Source organism: Rhizopus delemar, genomic scaffold (genome assembly GCF_000149305.1).
Source record: "Rhizopus delemar RA 99-880 supercont3.2 genomic scaffold, whole genome shotgun sequence".
In the NCBI taxonomy this organism is placed as follows: Eukaryota; Fungi; Mucoromycota; class Mucoromycetes; order Mucorales; family Rhizopodaceae; genus Rhizopus; species Rhizopus delemar.
Genome location: NW_027137828.1, coordinates 3,296,643 through 3,318,216, shown reverse-complemented (window position 1 = coordinate 3,318,216; position 21,574 = coordinate 3,296,643). Strand labels below are relative to the sequence as shown.

At 37.6% G+C, this 21,574-nt stretch overlaps 9 protein-coding genes across 9 annotated transcripts; 4 read left to right on the top strand and 5 right to left on the bottom strand.

The window, feature by feature from the left end:
- Positions 1-463: 463 nt before the first annotated feature.
- RO3G_03538 (uncharacterized protein) lies at positions 464-1,013 on the bottom strand (the record flags this gene model as incomplete). The annotated part of the gene is made up of 3 exons (XM_067658128.1): positions 464-811; positions 863-951; positions 1,007-1,013. The coding sequence occupies 3 exons, from the start codon at positions 1,011-1,013 to the stop codon at positions 464-466; spliced, it is 444 nt and encodes a 147-aa protein (XP_067514229.1).
- A 546-nt stretch (positions 1,014-1,559) lies between these two features.
- On the bottom strand, positions 1,560-2,843 carry RO3G_03537 (uncharacterized protein; the record flags this gene model as incomplete). The annotated part of the gene is made up of 4 exons (XM_067658127.1): positions 1,560-2,159; positions 2,205-2,251; positions 2,304-2,461; positions 2,626-2,843. 4 exons carry the CDS (start codon positions 2,841-2,843, stop codon positions 1,560-1,562), a joined length of 1,023 nt encoding a protein of 340 aa, XP_067514228.1.
- Positions 2,844-3,260: 417 nt separating this feature from the next.
- Positions 3,261-5,218, bottom strand: RO3G_03536 (E3 ubiquitin-protein ligase pub1; the record flags this gene model as incomplete). The annotated part of the gene is made up of 3 exons (XM_067658126.1): positions 3,261-3,360; positions 3,415-3,948; positions 3,999-5,218. The coding sequence occupies 3 exons, from the start codon at positions 5,216-5,218 to the stop codon at positions 3,261-3,263; spliced, it is 1,854 nt and encodes a 617-aa protein (XP_067514227.1).
- An 897-nt stretch (positions 5,219-6,115) lies between these two features.
- On the top strand, positions 6,116-6,571 carry RO3G_03535 (uncharacterized protein; the record flags this gene model as incomplete). Its single annotated transcript, XM_067658125.1, has 3 exons — positions 6,116-6,156; positions 6,203-6,350; positions 6,428-6,571. The coding sequence occupies 3 exons, from the start codon at positions 6,116-6,118 to the stop codon at positions 6,569-6,571; spliced, it is 333 nt and encodes a 110-aa protein (XP_067514226.1).
- Positions 6,572-6,652: 81 nt separating this feature from the next.
- Positions 6,653-7,561, bottom strand: RO3G_03534 (uncharacterized protein; the record flags this gene model as incomplete). The annotated part of the gene is made up of 4 exons (XM_067658124.1): positions 6,653-6,655; positions 6,799-7,222; positions 7,280-7,447; positions 7,494-7,561. 4 exons carry the CDS (start codon positions 7,559-7,561, stop codon positions 6,653-6,655), a joined length of 663 nt encoding a protein of 220 aa, XP_067514225.1.
- A 1,946-nt stretch (positions 7,562-9,507) lies between these two features.
- On the top strand, positions 9,508-9,858 carry RO3G_03533 (uncharacterized protein; the record flags this gene model as incomplete). Its single annotated transcript, XM_067658123.1, has 2 exons — positions 9,508-9,720; positions 9,796-9,858. The coding sequence occupies 2 exons, from the start codon at positions 9,508-9,510 to the stop codon at positions 9,856-9,858; spliced, it is 276 nt and encodes a 91-aa protein (XP_067514224.1).
- Positions 9,859-10,208: 350 nt separating this feature from the next.
- RO3G_03532 (uncharacterized protein) lies at positions 10,209-12,455 on the top strand (the record flags this gene model as incomplete). Its single annotated transcript, XM_067658122.1, has 10 exons — positions 10,209-10,212; positions 10,267-10,388; positions 10,501-10,608; positions 10,662-10,984; positions 11,040-11,136; positions 11,199-11,282; positions 11,343-11,431; positions 11,494-11,776; positions 11,831-11,992; positions 12,051-12,455. The coding sequence occupies 10 exons, from the start codon at positions 10,209-10,211 to the stop codon at positions 12,453-12,455; spliced, it is 1,677 nt and encodes a 558-aa protein (XP_067514223.1).
- Positions 12,456-12,765: 310 nt separating this feature from the next.
- Positions 12,766-14,117, bottom strand: RO3G_03531 (uncharacterized protein; the record flags this gene model as incomplete). The annotated part of the gene is made up of 3 exons (XM_067658121.1): positions 12,766-12,795; positions 12,983-13,101; positions 13,172-14,117. 3 exons carry the CDS (start codon positions 14,115-14,117, stop codon positions 12,766-12,768), a joined length of 1,095 nt encoding a protein of 364 aa, XP_067514222.1.
- A 3,055-nt stretch (positions 14,118-17,172) lies between these two features.
- RO3G_03530 (uncharacterized protein) lies at positions 17,173-20,387 on the top strand (the record flags this gene model as incomplete). Its single annotated transcript, XM_067658120.1, has 7 exons — positions 17,173-17,194; positions 17,253-17,370; positions 17,453-17,516; positions 17,578-17,683; positions 17,741-18,144; positions 18,204-18,335; positions 18,411-20,387. The coding sequence occupies 7 exons, from the start codon at positions 17,173-17,175 to the stop codon at positions 20,385-20,387; spliced, it is 2,823 nt and encodes a 940-aa protein (XP_067514221.1).
- Between the last annotated feature and the right edge of the window lie 1,187 nt (positions 20,388-21,574).

The window sequence follows — 21,574 nt, the reverse complement described above, 5'->3', positions numbered from 1 at the left end:
CTCACGGTAGTGCCCTTTTGATTTTTTTTTTTTAATTTTTCTGCAAGAGCAATAACCTCTTGCATTTTTGTATCCAATCCTCAGCAATCGATTCTTGCTCTGGTCCCTGAGAATTAGAATAACGTCTAATATTGGTTGATGTTTCTAAATGAAATGGGTTCAGATCTTCTTACCAATCCACAGCGTCATTTCCTTTTTTCGTCAAAGACTCTTCCTTGACCATCTTCTTAGAAAGAATAAGTACTCATTTATGTTTTATTGTTAAGTTATAGGAAAAGTGTAACCCGCCCTTTGGGAATTAAAAAACCGTCAATTGAGAAAATATTAAACGCCTTTTGACAAAATAAAAACCGCCCTTTTTTTCAAAAAGCCGCCCTTTGGTGTTGGAACGACTGTATGAAGACCAATTCACCAAAAAAAGCAAAAAGTTTATGTAGTCTGCACAAATAAAAAAAAAAGAAGTCTATTTCTTTTTGCCAAAGGTCAATGGTTCACCAATGTTCTTTCCTCTCAACTTGATACCGAGAGCACGTTCCATTTTACCCAAAATGTTTTGATTAGGAATGGCTTTACCCGATTCGTATTCATTCACCACTTGAGGCTTTTCGTTGATCAGTTGAGCTAAATCCTTTTGTGTGATACCCTTTCCTTGACGACCTTGCTGAATGGCCTTGCCGACAGAGACATCTACTTTGGGAGGAGGAGCAACGTCATTTTCGCGGTCTAATTTAGCAATACGACGGTGATCCGTGTTGGCATGACTTGAATTGGTTAAAGTGGATTTTTTGTCAGTCGAGATAGCAGCACCTACCTAACACACCCCTATCAGTATTTCCATATACACTTACCATCACTTTCTTACTCTTCTGGCAGCGTTAATTTCGGAATCTGAACGAACCACCTTGGCTTTATCAGGGTTACGTTTACGAAGAACAGTGACAGAATCCCAGTCTGTTTATACAAAAATTATCATCACCCGTCTTTTCACTACTTTCTCTTTCTTTACCAGACATGTTTATAATAAAAAAGAAAATATAAAAATAAAAAGTTTGATTTATAAAACTTTTTTTTTAAGAAACCGCGGAGCATTTATTATTATTTCTTTACACTCTTTGCTCTTTCAACATACCAACGGGCTTCTTTTGCACGGTGAATGATAGCACCACGTACAGTACTTCTTTTGATTAATTTTCTTTTACCATTTCGAACGGGTATATTTCTACGTCTTTCATCTCTTCTCTTTTTAAATAGTTCTCGTCTGTCTGTAATCTCTTCGTCTTTTAATTGTGTAGTGGCAGCATATTGTTGATAGGTGCTATCAATCAATTGATGACAATCAATCATTCTCTTTGGCATGTTCTTTATATAAATTAGCATCATTCGGTTTATATCACAATGAATTTACCTGGATCACTTGAAATACTTCTAACGGATCATTCACAGCCAATATAGCACTTTCATTCAGCTTGAATATTCCCAATGCCACACGAAACAAGACTTTTTGTCCATCACTAACATAGTGTTATCATCCAGTCCGATCGATGAATATAAATCACTTACTAGAATAAACAATCCCACACGCGCAAGACGGATTCGATCGGCAAGATGTTGATAAACAGTGTCAGAAACCAGTGACTGGTCACAAGTGAGCAGGCAGGCATCCCACCTTCCATTTGCTCTTCACACTGCCAAAAGGTCTGATTGGGTGATATCTTATTCCAAACCAGCGGATATCGTTCCGAGACGAGATGCATCAGCACATTTTGGTCAATGTTGGCTCCTTCCATGGTGACATCATAGATGTTGGGTGGTAAGATCTCATGAATCAGCGTCACCAGCGACCAAAAGGCTTCTTCCTCAGACATAAAGAGCAGTAAGAGACCGGCGATATAATTCAGTGATTGACAATAACCAATCGAGGGTGAATAGAGCGAGAAGGCGAGCAAGACACGTTTGAGAGATTGGATGATCTCTGGGGTCTCTCCCTGGGTGATCGTTTTGAATCGAATGTTTTCTGGAAAGGTACGATGGAGATCCCGCTCGATGATTTCTAGATTTTCATTTTGTGAGCCGAGTCGGTTGGATTCTTTGAGTAGATCGTTGTAAATGCCCTGATTTGATTCCATTTTTGACTTTGCACCACTGTAATGTAACCATGCCTGTGGATGATGTTAGGATCAAGACGGTACAGTCTGTTTGATTACCTGTCCTCTTAATTCAGATGGAATGCCTTTTCTGATGTATCTTTTGACTTTAAAGTAAATCAGATATAATAAATCATGTATAATAGTTCGTTTAGTTACGTTTACTGCTCCTTGGTGGCCACTGTTGGTGATGATCATTTAATAACTGCTTCCACTTTTCACTTCTACGCTTCATGATAGGTGCATAATAATTTTCAAACTCATCATGTTCCTCTTCTGTGATCCATTGTGTGCTCTTTAAAAACCCATATTGGTCTCTATTCTGTCATGAATAAACATCCACTGAATGAACCCACTTACCTCTTCGTGGCTGATGTTTTATTAGGTGCAGGAGGGTAAATTGAATGAGATCCGTCGTCATATAATTTTTGTTTTTGTTTGGTTTCTATGGCAAAATATAAGCAAACTTATTGCTGCTTACTTTTCACTACCTGTCTGAGGTACTTCTTCATCAGAAAATGATTCATCGATAGATGACGCATGCCCAATAAGAGTGGATGATTGCTGTTCTATAGCCAAGAATGGAGTTGATTTCTTTTTAGTGACTACATCATAACTTGGTCTTCTTGATTTTGGTTTGTGTTGAATTGAATGATTAAATGAGGATGCTCTTTGTCTATAAGGTCTATGCGATATCATTTTTAATATTAAAAAAAAGGAGAAAAAATAAAAGATGAAAATAAAATAAAAAAAAAAAAAAATCCGTATGCGTGCAAAGATTTACAAGTAGAAATTATTAACGGAGTATAAATTTGAGTTCATGATAATCTGATTTAAAAGGAAATTCAATTCGATTACCGTATTCCCAGTTTGGAAACAAAGAAAAAGAAGATCCCCTGTAATAAATCAAGATCAGACAAAAGAGTTCTGCTTTCCTTCCTTTGGTTACACGTGTATACAATAAGAAAAAGAGAGGTTGATATCCTTTTATGTCCAACAATCTCTTTAAGCTCAAAGAAAGTCTTTGTTACCATTTAATGTACGTTGTTTTAATGAATGTAATAAGAATAATGATAATAAATATTGAAAAAAAAGTATGTGTACACACAAGAGACTTTACTCTTGACCAAACCCGACTGTTTCTTCTACTGCCATCGTCAACTTGGCCACAAGTGTTTCATAGGATGTATAGGGTGGCATGTTAATACGGTTAAAACTAAGTGATTAAACAAAGTGAGTATGCGTCATCGGTTGTTGTAGGTTATCTTACCACGTATGTGCTTTGGGTAGCTGAGTGACTTCTCCTGATTTTTCAATAGTAAACCTTCTTGGTCCATCACTCCCTTGTAAATCCTTGAATCCATTGACAGGGATACGTGAGGTACCGGTTGTGAACTGTAAAAGCCTTGCTTTCTTTTCACTATCCCAACTACGAATACACTTCCAGAACCACTGAATCACATCATCTTGTTCGGTATAACCACGATAATCTGTATGCTTCTTCCAATCGTCCACATCAATCTCTGCGATACCACCAATCAACAATTCCAGTTCTCGTTCATCAAACACATTGACCAGTTCTTGAGGAATGAGCTGGTTAAAGCCCTCTTTGAAGGCCTTGAATTGTCCCTCTACACGTCTGTGAATACGCCATTCGGTGATCAGGCTGACATACTCCTTCTTGTTTTCTTCAGTGACTTCAATGTTTTGTCCATTGGGTACCAAATCAACCGTGACCACTTCACCAAAACGGTCATCATCCGTTGAAAACGTCAGGTCCAAAACATCCGTGATATCATTATCCCTATCAACACGTCAACCGTTGTGCTCACGTTCTTTTTCTCTCTTTCTTACAAGATCCACATCAAACTCCTGTGATATTCAGCATCCACACTTTCCATGTCTGCCACCAACACCTTCTTGTTCAAGACCATCTTGTAGAACGAGACGATAAAGAAAGCATCCAGGTATCGACGGTGAAAGACGGATAGACCGACGACGCGCCCGATGAATCTAAAGTAATTGAGATGCTCGGGATTGATACCAGAGTGAGGGTTGATCTGGAGTGTATAGTTATCATGAGCCGAGTATTCAAACAGACAGTAAACTGGATTAAACATCTCGTGTGATAATAAGAAGAAGAATTCACGCGAGACACCACCATAATCCAGACCGTCTTCACCCTCAAACTTGATCATCAATCGCTTCTTGAGATCAGCAGGCGCCTGTCGCATCACTTCAGCATAAGCATCCTCAAAGAGGTGCTCTCGACGGACCTTGAGATGGCACTGTCCAGGCACAGGACGCAAGGCAGGCTGAGAGCGGAAATAGATGAGCTTACGACGGAAATCACGCTTGTACTGTGGCACGTTTTGATCGAGACTGCTGGGTAATCGAGGATCATCCCAGGTGGTTGTCTTTGTGTTGTGGTCCACGAAATAGACACGTCCGGTGCTCGTCAGACGCATCTCCCATCCGGACGGCAAGGGACCCAGCTGAGACACAGGCTGGACTTGGAGATTGGAACCAGGTCCAATGGAACTCATGTATTGCTGTCGTCTGGGATCGACCCAGGTCGTCGTGCGTGTGTTGTGATCCACAAAGTACGGCCTTCCTTCTGCGCTCGTACGCATCTCCCATCCTGGTGGCAGCGGCCCGGATCCAGCCGAGGTCATGTTGTGGGACATCACCTGTTGGCCATTGGTCTGCTCAGGTAATCCACGGGCGTTGTGTTGGTGTCTTTCGAGTTCAGTCTGGTTTGCTTGGTCCTCTGCCGCTCTCGACGGTCGTTTCCAACTCGTCGTGCGTGTGTTGTGATCAACGTAATAAGGTCGTCCGAGATGATCCACCCTACGTTCCCAACCCGATGGTAAATCATCGTTTTCTTCATTGGCCGTCGTAGGTACTAACGATGAATTCGGTCGACTGCTTTCACCCGTATTGCTGCTGATCGTAGATGTCAGAACCTCCGCCCTGCTTTGGATAGGCGCACTGATATTGGCCGATAAATTTAAAATCAATTCTCCTTGTACAGCATCGTTCGCATTGGATTTTTTAAGCTCAAGTGTGAGCATCTCTAAAGGGATAGACTGAGATTAAAAGTGATGGGCAACTCTATTTTTTTTGTTTACCATCACCTCCTGCTTCAAGATCAATTACACTGGATACTTGAATATGAATGACACCTAAAAATCCTTGGTCTTTTCTTTTGAACTTTTTTTGATCGAATACTTGCACAGCAATCACACTCTCACTGTTCACTCGACTAATTATCATTATCATTAATGCAGTGAATAAAAAAAGGTACAGTTCAAATAATTTACAGGTCGAAACTTTCGTTCCAATATGGATTCAGTGTCTTTTTCATCACGGTGGTTGTATGTGTCTGCTCTCCATCGACAGTAACAACAGCTAATAAAGGTTTGTATGGGCGTGTGAATATATTTTATAAAAAGCATTTAAAAGTGTACCAAATGGATCAGGTAATTTAAAAAATAAATCTTTCTTTATTAGACCATCTGCTGCAACAACTGTTAATCGAACTGTTTTTTGATAAAGACATGTTGCTGATTAAAAGAAAGTGTTCCCAATGGTAGTAGCTTTTTGAGTTCCCTCAAAGCAGAATGTACTCACAGCTGATACACACACACCTCGTTTTTTACAAATAAGGAAAGCATGGTTTAACATTCACTTATGCGATCCATCCTGTTTTTTATCAATGTTGAATTAAATGGCGGCAAAAGAGAATAGATTTGGCTTGGAAATCAGGCTCTTTTGTTCTCTTTTGTTATCATTTGGCTTCATGATTCATTTGGTTTGGTTTGCTTTCTTTGTACGTCACCGAATTGGGCCATTTGATTGGTTCGTTTCCACTGCCAAGCCATCCGTATAAATAGTGGGGGCATCAGTTTTTTTCAAGAGGGAGAATACGTATTCTTTTTCCTGTTTTCTTGCTCTTTTTATATTAAAATATGTCCAGTACTCCCTTTTATGAACTCTATCGTCGTTCAAGGTAAATGATTGTAATTTAATCTGTAAAAAAGCTAACATTTCATTAGTATTGGTATGGCATTGACTGATTCATTGGATGAATTAATTCAAAGCGGACATATCAATCCTCAGTTAGCCATGCGTGTATTGATGACGTTCGATAGAAGTATTTCCGAAGCACTTTCACAAATTGTTAAAAATAAAGCAACTATTAAAGTAAAAAAAAAAAAAAAAATACATAATCTCCTTTTGAGATTTGTATGTGTATGGTTTTTTGATATTTTGTGTTTTAGGGCCATTTACATACGTATCGTTTCTGTGATGAAGTATGGACCTTTATTGTTGAAAACCCAAACTTTAAATTTGATCAAGAACTTGTTTCTGCTGACAAAGTAAAAATCGTTGCTTGTAACGTCAAGCGTCCAGGAGAGCAGTAATTTATTACACGCATCCATTGTAGATAATACACACGCATACAAATAAATAAATAAAAAAAAAAACAATTTCTTTATTCTGAATCACTGTAAGTTGCCAATAAAGAAAGTGCACCTCCGTTTTCTTGCTTTTTCCTTTTCACAACAATGCCCGCCAAGGGTTTATTGATCTCTCTCTTTTTTATCACTGCAGGCTTAAAAGAAGGCAGATCCTTGGTTTTTTGATTCACCAAGGTGATTGGGTCTGGTTCTGCTTCTTTCAGCTTACGCACTTGTTCTCCATCTGCACTTTCAAAAACGGCCTTTGCTTCCTTTTCAAATTCTTCCTCTTCTTCCTTCATACGACTACTGATTTCTGCTTGGTCCTCAGTCGAAAAGCGATTGAGTACTTCATCCACATCAATTCTTTCTGAGCGTGCATTGCGTGTTCTGATTTCATCCAAAGCGTCCAAAATTTCCATTTCTCGCTTGGAATCCAACGTTCGATTCTCAAGAGCTTTCATTGGGTCTTCTTCTTCTTCTTCACTGCCAGATTCTTTCTTCTCATCTTCTTCTCTCCAAGGCTCAAAGTTTCGACTGGCGCCATGTTCAGCTACATAATCTGTGTTTTTGGGATCGGTCTTGAAAGTGATTTCTGCAGAACAACGAGGACATCTTTTTTAGGATAAAAAGAGTGAATAAGAATGGATAATGATTGGGTTCATGCTTTACCTAATGTAAAATCTAAAAATCTTGATGCTCAAATAAGTTTCGCCTTCAACAGTTTCTTTTCTTGCATTGAATTTTTTTCCTTTATAAATATATTCTCCACAACTTTCACATCGCATTGAAAATGGTGACATCAAACGAACCTTGTGTTGAAGATCCTTTGGTTTTTTTCTATTTCAAATTTAGTTTTCGCTATTGAAACATGATGGTTACTTACTGTCGAGGGATCTGTGAAGGATCAAAATTAGGTGGAAAGTATTTATTGAGTACTTTACGTTCAGACATGGCACTGGGGTGAAGTTTGGAAAAGAAAAAAAAAATCAAAGCGCAGCGTTTTCCCCTTCTTTTTAATTGAGCTGTCTGTGACCGTCTCAATACAAAGTTGAATAACTATAATCATTGCATTTTTTTTTTTTTTTTTTTTTTTTTTTTTTTTTTTTTTTTTTTTTTCATTCATTCTTCTTTTCTTTCTCATCTTATTTGCAAAGGGGATAAAGGCGTCAAGTGAACATGTGTTAATTTCCAACAAGCTATTGTATAAAAGTTACATAGCCAGAACCTTCAAAAATGTCTTGTATAGAATCAGTCTTTTCAAAGTGCCGTCGGTTCAAATCAACAGTGACGCTTTATGCAAAGATAAAAAGACGACACAGGAAAGAATGAAAATTGATCGCTCATACCTTCTCACAAGACGTGGTTTTTTACACTTTCAACATTTCAACACAAAAGTATATCTTTGTGATTACAGAAAGAAAAGAAAAGGATATACACAGAACGTTTAAAAAGGCGAAATTGATCATTTGGACACATTATTAACATTAGATATGGTAATTTATTACATGTTTTATAATACAGTTGCTCCAAAGAACCTTCAACGGTAGTGTCATCCTTGTGCAGAGGACATACTAATCCTCTATGTTATTTCAGTTTTATCACATGCCAAAACTTAAAGAACTTGACAACTCGAAAACAAGAAAGCAGGCTTTCCTCAGAAAAAAGTTATTTGTAACATCTATACTCATGCTGGGATTTTTTTTTTTTTAATAATTTTGTACAATAATATGTTGTATCTAAAAGTTACTGCTGTTATCAAGCCTTTCCGAGGAACACGAATGCAGTATACATACTGACAATCAAATTGTTTTTATGAGTTAATTCAATTAGAAAATATTCCAGTAACTGACTGATATATACTTTCACAAAAGAGGTTGGTATTAATCATTTAATAAAATGGAAAGTTATGCTTTAGATTGCCCAGCTAATGATGGCTGTGGACAGATATCCATAAATCTTCTAAATACACACATTCTAGTGGATTAAATCAACAGTTGACTATCATTTCATTTTTATCTTCTGTTATTGGCTTTTTACAATTCTCTCAAATCAAACCATACACTTTTCACTCCATCTTTAACATCATTCATAGTTTAAAAAATAAATTTCGTACTTGATCATGTCTTTGAGGATCATATCTTACAAGAACTCCTTCACTACATGTAGTATATGTACCATTCACCTCTCAACTCATCAATAGCTCAGTGCCAGACAGCTTGCTCAAGAAAGTGATATAATTACTAAATATGGAAAATAGGGATAATATAGGCCTCAAATGTGATTTATATCAGATAAATACTGTACTCATTAAAAGGGACTGGGTGAGGTGCTCACAACGGCAAGGTTATTTATGGACTATATTGAAAGAAGTCAACATAAAAACTCCGAGCATACCAAATACCCTCAAGCTTGTTGTTCCTTGATAATAAAGGCAAGTACAACGAACAATACGGCATCAGTATTCACAGAATGGTATTCATCTACATAGACAAGGATGACTTACACAATGAATAAACGATTTAAATTGACTTTCCAATTATTCAATAAAATTATAATTGTGTGGGGCTCCTTAAGGACTTGCATTAAGTTGTGTATCATTTCGGTTTTCTGAAATAAAAACGTGTTTAAAAGATGATTTCTTTATAATTTCTTTATTGCCAATTCAAATAATTGTATATTACATGCTCTCATCAAATGAAAATGAGTAAATAAATAAAAGGAGTAACTTGTACGTGTTTTATTCATTTTATTATTGCATAAAGAAAAGAGGGGTTCATTCTATTTATGATTCCGCTTGTGTAAAAAAATCGGAGTTTTACTTCATGTTGATCTCCCAATAAAGGTGATATCGCATACTCGAAACTCTGAAACTCAGTTTATTTCCATTATTTATTAAAATGTCAAGCATTATTGAGATAATGCGAAAACGTAAGCAAAGAAATGGCCATGTTATTGCCAATTGTGTACTAAAACCAGTGCAAATTTCAGGTCTGATGGACTCTATCAAGTCCATTCAACCTCCAGGAAAGTGGAAAATTATTGTGGTCGATTCAAAAAGTATTCAAATTCTCAATGCCGCTTGCAAGATGTATGATATTTTAGAAGAAAATGTAAAAAGAAAAAAAAAAAAAAAGCAACAAAATGAGCTTCTTCTACTTTTTTTCTTTACTAAATTTCCTTGTTAGGTTACATGTATGATTTACTTTCTTAAAAACGAACACATTGAAAAAATTGAGATGTACTTTTAGACTAACTTTTTTTTTTCAACAAAAGTGGTGGAGAATATTGAAAAGAAGCGACAGCCCTATCCTTCTTTGGAAGCAATATATTTTTTGACACCTTGTCGAGAATCTATTTATCGACTGGTAGATGACTTTTCAACAAAACCACCCACTTATAAAGCTGCTCATATTTATTTTACAAGTGGTAAAAAGAAAAGAAGAAAAAATAAAGGGTTCACGATAAAGTTGAAAAGTTCAACTTTTATTACTCTAATTTAGGATTAAGCGATGATTTATTTTCTGACCTGAATAGAAAACTGAAATCGAGTGGAGCTGCAGCATATGTATCAAGCCTAAAAGAGCTTTACGTAGATTTTATGGGTAAGAAAGTAGAAGGATGGCATATAGCAAAGAGGAAATATGTTGTTCTAACAGAGGACAAACTAGTCTCTGAATCATCCGTCTTTACTGTGGACCCAAGCACAAGTTTCTTAACTTTATTTGGAGAAAATCATGGACCAGATGCAGAGGAAGCATTAAGACAAACAGCAAAGCAGGTAACGAAAAAAAGAATAAAAGAGAAAGGCGAAAACACAAAAAAAGCTTACAAGTCTCTAGTTGCTTTCTGTCTGTGCCACGCTTGGAGAGGATCCGATCATTCGGTATCAGATACAGTCAGAGGGCGGAATACACCCTCAAGGATCACCTGCTGCAAAACTCGCTCGTATTGTTCAACAAGAGGTTGATAATTTTTGTAGACTGAATCCTAATTTCCCTGTAAAGCGTTGTGTGTTGAATGATTGCAGCTTGTTAATCCTTTTATGTTTTAGCCACAACGCCAACCACCCCAACCTAGAGCTACGCTCTTAATCCTCGATAGATCCATTGATCCTGCGGCACCATTACTACATGAGTTCACATATCAAGCAATGCTAAACGACTTGTTACCAGTTCAGGAAACAGAAAACCATGTTGGAATAAAATACACGTATGAATTCAATCAAGCGGATGGATCTCTTGGGTCACAGGAAGTCACCTTGGATGAAGAGGACAGTGTCTATAAATCAGTTCGTCATATGCATATCGCTCAATGTTCTGATTATTTGATTGAAAAGTTTAATGAGTTCTTGTCGGAAAATAAGGCAGCTACGGGGTAAGGGAACGCTTTTCTTTTTCTCATTGACAGTAACCTATATGTTTTTATAAAGTGATCGAGGTTCTGAGAACAAGAGTGCGATAAAAAACTTGAAGGAAATGAAAGATACTTTGACAAACTTACCTCAATTCCAAGATATGAAAGCAAAAGTAAAAAGAAAAAAAAAGGGGGAGACGGTTTTAAACATCATTTCTGATTAAATTATCTATAGTATTCTGCACATTTGAGTATTGCTCAAGAATGTATGTCATATTTTGAAAGACATAAGCTTAATTCTGTTGGCAACTTGGAGCAGGTATACTACTCATCGTTAATATAAATTATCAGGCCAAAGACTTACCATTCATTTAATAAGAATATGGCTACAGCTGAAACAGCGGATGGAGAAACGCCGATGACGATTGTGCTTGATATGGTGCCTCTATTAGCTGACCCAAATATCAGGTAACAGACAAAAAAAAAATAGAGTGTTTGCTTCCAGGTTCTGAACTTTTTTGTTTTTGTAGTTCTGTGGACAAAGCACGTTTATTGATGTTATACATTATCTGGAAAGAAGGGGGCATTTTTGAAGATGACAAGCGTAAATTGATTGAGCATGCAAAACTGACTGGTGAATTACGCGAAGCAGTGAACAATCTTCCATTGATTGGAGTAAAGCTCACTCGATTACGCAGTAAAGAAAAGTCATCATTCATAAAGAAAAGAAGAGATAGAAATAAGAGAAACAAAGATGAAGAACAACCTTATGAACTTTCTCGCTATGTTCCTGTTTTAAAGAAAGTCATGGACGTAAGTGAACACTAGAAACAAAAGAGATGAAAGAAAGTGACTAGATTGTACTAGACACACTTGTGCAATGGCTTAGATGCAAACCAATTTGGTTTTACAAAGGAATCAGACAAGGACCCTGTAGAAGAAGGCAATGCACCATCTGTTATTCCTGCTAGTGGTGTTTCACTGCGTACCACTAAACCAACTTGGGCGAAAAAGAGCAACAGCATTCATGTAAGAGGGCACTCATATGATAACAAGGCCCTTTTTCTAACCATCTTTTATTCTTTAGGGTTCATCACGATCAACGAATGGTGCAAAATTGATTGTGTTTATTATTGGTGGAGCTACTTATTCTGAGATTCGCTCCGTTTATGAAGTAGCCCAGGCTCACCAACGAGACATTTTCATAGGTACAACTGAATTATTACGTCCAGCTACATTTATCGAACATGTTGGTCATCTAAAACGACCTGCTCCCTCCCCTCCATCTGTCATTACACCTTACGTTCCACCACAAAGGCCAGTTGAAGTTGCCAAGGCAACCTCACTCATGTCACATATGCATATCACAAGTTCTCCACAATTAAGCAGTAAAAGCTCAAGTATATCTCTGTCTACTGTTGCTTCATCGGAGAAATCAGTGATTCCAGAAGAAAAGAAAAAGAAGAAGGGTTTGAAAAGACTGTTTGGTTAAGAAAGAGCTATTGATAAATAAATAAAGGAAAAGAGAAGGCGTCTATTTCTCTCTTTACAGTTTATTTAAATTTGTTTCTTTTTTAACTTTGAGGTATCCAAGTAGGAAGGTAAATATTTGTCAGCAACGACGATAATGAGGATTGCAAAGTGACCTATGAACCCTACACTTTTATAAGCTATCCATGCTCGACTAAACTTTAAGAGCTCGAATCCAACAATGCCATAAGCAATTGCGGCTTGACAAGCTATCCAAGCAATGCACCTCCATAAATAAAAGTAGATCTCGTTTTGCTTTGCGTAAGATTGAATCAAAGGAACAAGTCTTTTGGTAAGGATTGCTTCACACAAGACAAATAAAAATTCCAATGCAAAAGTTGAAAAGTAGACAGAGTGGAATCCATGCCAGATGGCCAAGAAAGCAAGAGTACCGAATTGTGAAGCTAACTTGTTTCCAAGGAACTTCAGACGCTTAAAAACATAATACTTTGACCAAAGATTTGTATTGATATTGAACGATCCAATCACCTCATGAAGTGAAGTGGCTGTTTCAAACTTTTCTGGCAGTGTGTTGGCCAGCCCACCATACTGGGCAAGACCCTCCTCATTGATGCCTTCATACGAAATATCGAAAGCTGCAATGGCGCCTATGATGTAAAAAAAAAAGTGGAATGAAAATTACAGATTTAGTTCAACAGGCTACGCGATTTTCTTTACCTTCTGTCAATAGCCAAATACCAATGTATTTACTATAAGTGAATTTACCAGCAATGCAAAAGAAGAATGCACGCTTGAAAAAATTGAATGAGAGGTATTCATCAGTCAATAGATAAGAAGTTGAATATTTGCTGCCAAAAGCTTGTTGAAAGCCAAGATAAACAATTGCCAAAAGTACCGAGTGTAAAACATGAGCGCCCTGTGCTCTTTCTCTCTCTCCCTGCTGCTCAGCTGTCAGCTTGAGGTCCACACGATCTAACCACTTGCTGTACAATGAAAAAGAAAATTGAGGACCAACAACAAAGGCAGCTGGATAGAGAGCATAGGCTGTGACGAATTGGATACTGGGTAACTCGGTGAGAGGTGTGTCAGCCCCAAAAGATAAGGGTAACACAGCAGGCGACTTTGCTGTTTCAGTACTTCGGATGGCAGCCTTTGTAGGATCTTGATTTTTTTCTAGCTGATCTTTGGATGGAGGATTAGGTACGGTGAATTTTTTGCGACCATCATAATAATCAAATCCAAAGCCCATCATACGGAGACACAAAATGCATTGCGTCATGGTCCAAGTAATGTCATACTCATCTGTTTCCATAAAATAATATCCAGCTAATAGATAAACAGCATTAAAGATCCAAACACCTGCCACTGCAAGCTTACGATTCTGCATCTGTTCTCCAAGAAAGAAACAGAAGCTGTAAGATGCAGCGATTGTGATAAGAGAATGGTATATTTGAGATCCATTAAAAAACAGGTTCAATGCAAGACCGCTGAGAAGAATATACTGATTACGATCTTCTCGTGTTGATTTAGGTGAGTCTTGGCTGTGGTATCGTTTCTTGTAAAGGTAGGCAGCAGGATACGCAAAGAGAATGGTCAATAAGAGCCGAAGAGTCGATTCTGGTAAGCCTATCACTTGAGAAAGTGGGTCTATGACAGCGCTCATTTCACTTGTTACTATTAAACGGAAGAGAAAGGGAAAGAAATAGGAATAAATGCCCCTAGTTTCGTAAGACAAAGGTCATTTTGGGTAACAAACCAAAAGCGGACTTTCATACAGTCCGTACCTTCTCCTTATTTGAAAAAGTCATATTCCTGTTATATCTGCATGAGATAATGAATCTGTAGACTTATATCCGTATATATTGGGTGATAAAAGTTAATGAAACGCATCGTTGTATTTGACATCCGTTTTCATAGGATGGCATGCTTACTTTTCATGCATAATCAGTATTGCGGCGATCCAAACTATTTCAGTAACTGAAAATACCTTTTTGTGTAATTTAAGCAATGGTTAAAACAATTATAGTTATGTAATCAGTAATATCAGGCGCTTTTCAAAGGTCTTTCGATAAAGTAGATGATGTCCTAATTCCTTTCATCAAACCGTTAGGATCCAACGCTTCTTGTCACTTTCCGAATGTGTTACCAATGTGCATAAACTGGTCAATTTATACAACAGATTTGTTTCAGTAACCACCAACTTGCATGTATTATATCTAGCATCCCCTAAACTTCTTTCATTTCTGTATTTTCACAACAAAAACTAAATTTTTTTTTAAAAAAAAAGCTCTAGTCTCAGTGAAATACAATCTAGTTTTAACGAACGAATGCTTTACTTACGCATTATGTGAACCACGTCTTTTTTTTTAAGGGATTCAATGCAATAAGCAAATTGGATAAGATTGATGTGGATAGTGAAATGTTTGTTTAGTCTTACAAAACCATCAATGGCAGCTTAAAGTAGACATTTCTCAAAAATATTTTTTTTTTCTCATTGTATCGAGCAAGCCTTAATTTTTTTTGAGGGTGCTTACAGCCATCTACTTGATTGAAATAGTAGCTGATGAAACCTTTTTAGCATGATTATAACTACAAGACACAAAAAAAGAAGGGTTTAATTTACATAACATCACCAGAATCTTCAATGATTTGTTTTGTTTGATAATTCTAACAATAATTAAGGTTTGCTTTGAGAGTTTAGGAGCAAACCATTTTCATCAGCCTACCTCCTTATCCTTCTTAGCCAACACTTTCTTTTTTCTGTTTCCTCTTCCTCTTCTTCTATACCACGCTCCTTTCGCTTTCTATTTCGTCTCTTTTCCTTCTTTTTCTCGCCCATATCCTCTTTGTCTACTTGTTGACTAGCCATCATTCTATTATCTTCACGAACCTTTTCCATTCATCCGCGACGAGCTTCTTCCATCTTTTCCTTTTCAATTTGTTCTAAACGACATTTTTCCTTCTCCATTTCCATACATAAAAATGGATCGGCGTCAGCATATTTTAGAAGTTTGTCAAAAAAAAAAAAAAAAAAAAAAAAAAAAAAAAAAAACAATCGATTTATCTCTTTTTCTAGCAAGTTCGTATAGAGAACTCGAAACTTTCATGACCTCAATACATGCAGGCTGCGAGTTGTGAAGCTTTTCAACTATCTCAATGGTCGTATCATGCTTGCCTCGATGTATATACATTTGTCCAATCCCTAAATGAGCCAAAACATGCTCAGCGTCTAACATGTGGCTGTAGGAACAATTTGTATGCGTTGTCATCATCTTTTGTTTGATGGTGTGCTCTGGCGATTTGATAGGATGCCTCTGCTTTTGTCCCTATGCTGAGTGTCCTAGAGGCAGCTGCCATAGTCTATAGAATGCTTTATACTGAAATGTAAATGGGGAATGGACAAGTACTTAGGAAAGTGATGCTGACCTTTTCAAAATCAAGCGTTAAGAAAAAGTGATTTGCCATCGTGTTTGGTGTAACAGGATGCTTTACGTTGACTGGTTGGGACTGTTGCATTTGTTGAAATCCGTGTCGTAAACTCATTTCCTGCAGAGAGACATTGTTTTCTGAATACTTTGATTCATTTAATTCAGTTGTGGCCAACATGATTAAGGCTGTTGAATTTGGCGTAGAGCTCTAGAAAACGACAAAGAAATAAACCAATTATAATCTCCGTCATGTTTGATTCTTTTTACAGTGTCTAGGCATCGTTTTAGTGTTGCTTCAGGATACATTTTCAACTGTGCAAATCACAGAGCAATACCTTGCCGAATCTCAGTAGCAGAAAGACGGCTGCATGAGAATCTCGGGGCGTCTTGATATATTTCAAGTGCATCTTTATACTGCCGTAAATGATACTGGATTTTGGCTCTACTAAATAAAGTAGGAATGCAATTTGGGCGATTCCCAAAAATCATATTGAGTGAGCGAGCTGCATCACCTACTTTTCGCAAAAGCATATAAAGGTTGTCTTTTACGATAAATGTAGGTTTATATTGATTATAAATCCGATCTGCTTTGTTGACGTGCTGTGTGGCTATAGTCAGGCATTTTTGGCGTTCTACTTCTTCAGTTTGCTTTCTCGCAAGCCGTATATTTAGTGTAGCAATTAAGCTGAACAGAAGTTTTTGTCCCGGTTGAATATGGGCTGATTGACTTGTTAGTGAAAGGAAAAAGTGTTACAAATGCTGTCTTGACTATTCTTTTCTACCCATTGATAATGCTGCTTCAACAAGCATTACGCTTTGTTCAATTTTATTTTGCTCATAGTATTCTGTGTGGTGTTTTATTAATTCCAGCATAGTGTTGTTTGTTTTAAGGCTCATCTACTCATTTACCGCCAGCATTCGATAATAAAGAAGTTGTACAAATTCTTGACGAAAAATGTGTTAATTCAACAGGATTTGTAGGTGAATCATTACAAACAACTTCAAGTGCTTGGTCCTGTTAAAGTGGAACCTCAATTATTTTAGACCTCTCAATATAACTAAAACTAGAGGAACTCATGTTGCTATAGGAAAAAGAAGAAAAAAAAGTAAAGCCAACTGCTTTTCCATTCAAAAAAAAAAAAACAAAGTAAATTTAATAACCGCTTATTCTGCGGTGAAATAAACAAATAAGTGTTGCGTCACTCCAATCTTCGACACGTAATAACTTAAAAACGCGGCAGAAGTTACTTTTTTGGTGTCCCTTTTTATCCTTTTGTTCAAAACTTATAAATGACGGCCCTTACATCTGCCAGTGAGTCATTTATTGTGTCGAAAATAATAGCCAGAAAGGTACTAAACATTGTAATTAGATGGTATCATTGCTCTACTCGATGAGCAGCAACCAGAACTCAAAGTTTATGCACTTCAACAATTAAATACGCTTGTTGACGAGTTCTGGGCCGAAATTTCTGACTCTGTTGCCAAAATGTAAGAAGCGATTATTAAATAAAAAAATGCATACCTAACAAACTCTCTTTTTTTTTTTCTTTTTTTTCTTTTTCTTTTCTAGTGAAATCTTGTATGAAGATCAATCCTTCAGTCAAAGAGAATTAGCAGCACTTGTTGCATCAAAGGTAACATTGTCCGACATGTTCACGTATATTGTATTTTAACCAAGTTTATATATACCAATAGGTATACTACAACCTTGGTGAATTAGATGATTCACTTACTTTTGCACTTGGCGCTGGTCAATATTTTGACGTTTCTGATACTTCTGAATACATAACCACTATTATTTGTAAGTACATATTTATCTTGTATTTTATTGGAAAAGGAACTTATAACGATTTATCAGCCAAGTGTATTGATAAGTATATCCATTTTCGAACTTCACCAGAAAACACCGAGCAGGTCGACTCAAGATTACAAGATATTGTCGAACGCATGTTTCAACGCTGCGCAGACGATGGCGAATATGAACAAGCAATTGGTATTGCACTTGAATCAAGACGTTTGGATATTATTGAATCAAACATTCAGAAAGGAGATGCTAACCAATTACTTGCTTATGTGTTGGATGTTAGCATGACACTTGTGCAAAACTTGGAATTTCGTAATGAAGTATTGAGATTGTTAGTGAATCTATACAAGAAACTGGAAAAGCCCGACTATATTTCTATTAGTCAATGTTTAGTGCATTTGAATGATTCTAGCTCTTGTGCTGAAATGTTGAAGAGCTTAGTTGAAAAAAATAATGAGGTATAGAAAAGATGAGGAAGAACATGCTTATGGTGTGCTAATTCATGTTCTATGTATAGCTTATGGCATACCAAATATCTTTTGATTTAGAAGAAAATGCAACACAAGAATTTTTGTCCAAAGTATCTAATGGGTTACCCAGTGAGCCTGTGGTAGAGGAACCAAAAGAAGATGCCATGGAGGTGGAACAGGTAAGAGCGGCAAAGGGGATAGAGAGAAAATTTACGTATGGAAAAGCACTGGGTGTTAACAAGACAAATATTTAGCCACAAGTCGATACACCATTCAAGAAAATTAAATCCATTTTATCTGGTAAAGAATCAATTCGTCTTCACCTCGAATTCTTATACCGCAACAACCATACGGACTTGCTTATTTTGAAAAATACAAAGAATGCTTTAGAGTCCAGAAACTCTGTTTATCATTCAGCCGTGACATTTGCCAATGCCTTTATGCAAGTAGGCACAACAAGCGATGAATTTTTGCGTCAAAACCTCGATTGGTTATCAAGAGCAACCAACTGGTCTAAATTTAGTGCGACTGCTGCTCTTGGTGTCATCCATAAGGGACAGCTAGCAGAATCTATGAACTTACTGGCCCCTTATTTACCTACACACGGCTCATCCAACAACAGTTCTTATTCTGAAGGTGGTTCTTTATACGCCCTCGGTCTTATCAATGCCAACCACGGAGCCGACGTATTGGACTATTTGAAGAAGGAATTAAAAGAGACCTCGGATGAAGTGATTCAACATGGTGCCTCTCTTGGTCTTGGTGTTGCTGGCATGGCCACTGCCAACGAAGATATCTACGATGACTTGAAGAATGTTTTGTTTGGTGATAATGCCGTCGCTGGTGAAGCATCCGGTTTGGCTATGGGTTTAGTGATGCTTGGTACAGCCAACGAACAAGCTTTGGAAGAGATGCTTCAATATGCTCATGAGACACAGCATGAAAAGATTATCCGTGGACTGGCTATTGGTATGTCATTTATCATGTATGGCAAAGAAGAACAAGCTGATGGCTTGATTGACAAGTTGCTCGAAGACAAGGACCCTGTACTTAGATATGGTGGTATTTATACCATTGCTATGGCATATAACGGCACTGGAAACAACAAAGCCATTCGTCGTTTGCTTCATGTAGCTGTTAGTGATGTCAACGATGATGTACGTCGTGCTGCTGTTACTTCGCTTGGTTTTGTATTACTTAGAAACCCCAAGCAAGTACCTCGCATTGTACAATTGTTAGCTGAGAGTTACAACCCCCACGTCCGATACGGTGCCACACTTGCCTTGGGTATTTCTTGTGCAGGTACTGGTTACTTGGATGCTCTCGAGCTGTTGGAACCCATGACAAAAGATCCTGTTGACTTTGTCCGTCAAGGAGCCCTCATTTCACAAGCCATGATCTTGATTCAACAAACAGAAAACACAAACCCCAAGGTAGCCAGTGTCCGTAAGCTTTATGAAAAGATCATTTCTGATAAGCACGAGGATCCTATGGCTAAATTTGGTGCTGTTCTTGCACAAGGTATTATTGATGCTGGTGGAAGAAATGTGACGATTTCACTCTTGTCAAGAACTGGCCACTCTAATATGCCAGCTATTATCGGTATGGCCGTCTTTACACAATTCTGGTACTGGTATCCTTTGACACACATGCTTAGCTTGTCCTTTACGCCCACTGCCATCATTGGTCTCAATAAGAATTTGGAAACTCCTCGATTTGAATTCATGTCTAATGTCAAACCTTCCTTGTTTGCTTATCCACCTGCACTGAAGCCCCCTTCAGCTACTGTTGTCGAAAAGGTTGCCACGGCAGTCTTGTCAACGACGGCTAAGGCTAAAGCTCGTGCAAAGAAGATTGAAAAGGAAAAGGGTGAAAGTATGGAGATTGACAAAGAAGAACAGCCTAAGGATGAGGAGATGAAAGATGACGGGAGTGAAAAGAAGGAAGAACGCAAAAAGAAGAAGAAGGAAGAGAATTTTGAAGTTCTTGAAAACATGACACGCGTTGTGCCTGCCCAATTGAAACATATTTCATTCAAAGAAGATTCTCGTTATAGTCCTGTCAAATCTGAAAGTAGTGGAGGTATTATCATGTTGATTGACAGGAAACCAGAAGAAGAAGAAGATTTACTTCAGCCTCGTGTCCCCGCTGCAGATGCGGCTGCACGATCAGCAACACAAGAAGAAGAAGCTGCACCTTTTGAACCTTTTGAATATCCATTTGAAGATTAAAAATAATAACGCTATTTGCTAGTCGTTTTGTAGAAAAGAAATAAAATAAAAGACATAAAAAAAAATGGATGAAATGTAATTTGAAAGCAATGAATGATGGCATCTTTTTCAAAAAGAATAGGTAAAGAAGAGTGTTTAAAAAAGAGGCATTTGTTTTAAAGAAAAAGAGCTTTCAAGAAGAGAGTAAGAGACGGTGACATTTCGAAACAAGATGATGTGTGAAAAGGACATGACATCAATAGGGATGTATGCTTTTGTGTGTGTGTTGCAGATAAGACTAGGCTTCTTCATGCCTTGTTTTCACATGAAAATACAAGTCTTGGTGCAGGCATGTAGATAATGAAAAAGAGTTCATGTTTAGGTAAAGACAAGGTGTTGATGCCAACTGCTTGTGCACACGATTTCCTTTTTCTGTCGATTGTGTGGGACACTGTGTTTCATAAGCTTTCCTTTTGACTTTTTCAAAAGAGGCAATCGATGGATCTCTGTCGACCGGTTTACTCGAAACGGGTCATGCGGTCGTGCTTGCCCTGAGACTGTTGCACAGACGCACTCGTTCAACCCTCGTTTGTCATGGATGGGGCTGTTGAGCTCAACCGATCGAGCTCAACATAAGGGGGGGGGGGGGTTCAAAGGTGGATCTCAAAGTGTCCAGGGTGGGAGCGCACGGTGTTTGGGGGGTCTAGGTGCAACCGACAGAGAGAGAGAGAGCAGCAGGTGTGGTTATTTGATTATTTTGAATAGAGCCAGAGAATGATGTCCATGTGAAGTGAAATTGACAAAGAAAGGGGGGATATGTTTGATCCAAATGAATCTTTGGTGGTGACATGTGCGTGAAAATTAAAATCATCCGATGCCAAGGGGACATTCCGTTTTTAAGAGGGGATCTCCTTTTTTAGAATGAATCTTTTATGTCACTGAATCGATCCAGTTTTATGATCAAAGCAAGCTCCTTCTTTCTCATACTCTCATGTCGCTCCAATCCCCCAATGGTTCTTGCCCCCACATTCACTCAAAGTCGTTTAATTTCTGATGTATTCTTTGTAATCCTAGACATCCTGTTTTCTTGAATAAGGTTTCCATGGAATTTGCTACACTTGCCTTTTATAAAACACTTTTTATGCCAAAAAGGTGTTTTATTTGTGCATAATCGATTGATTCTTTTTTAAAAAAGTCAAGCAACTTTA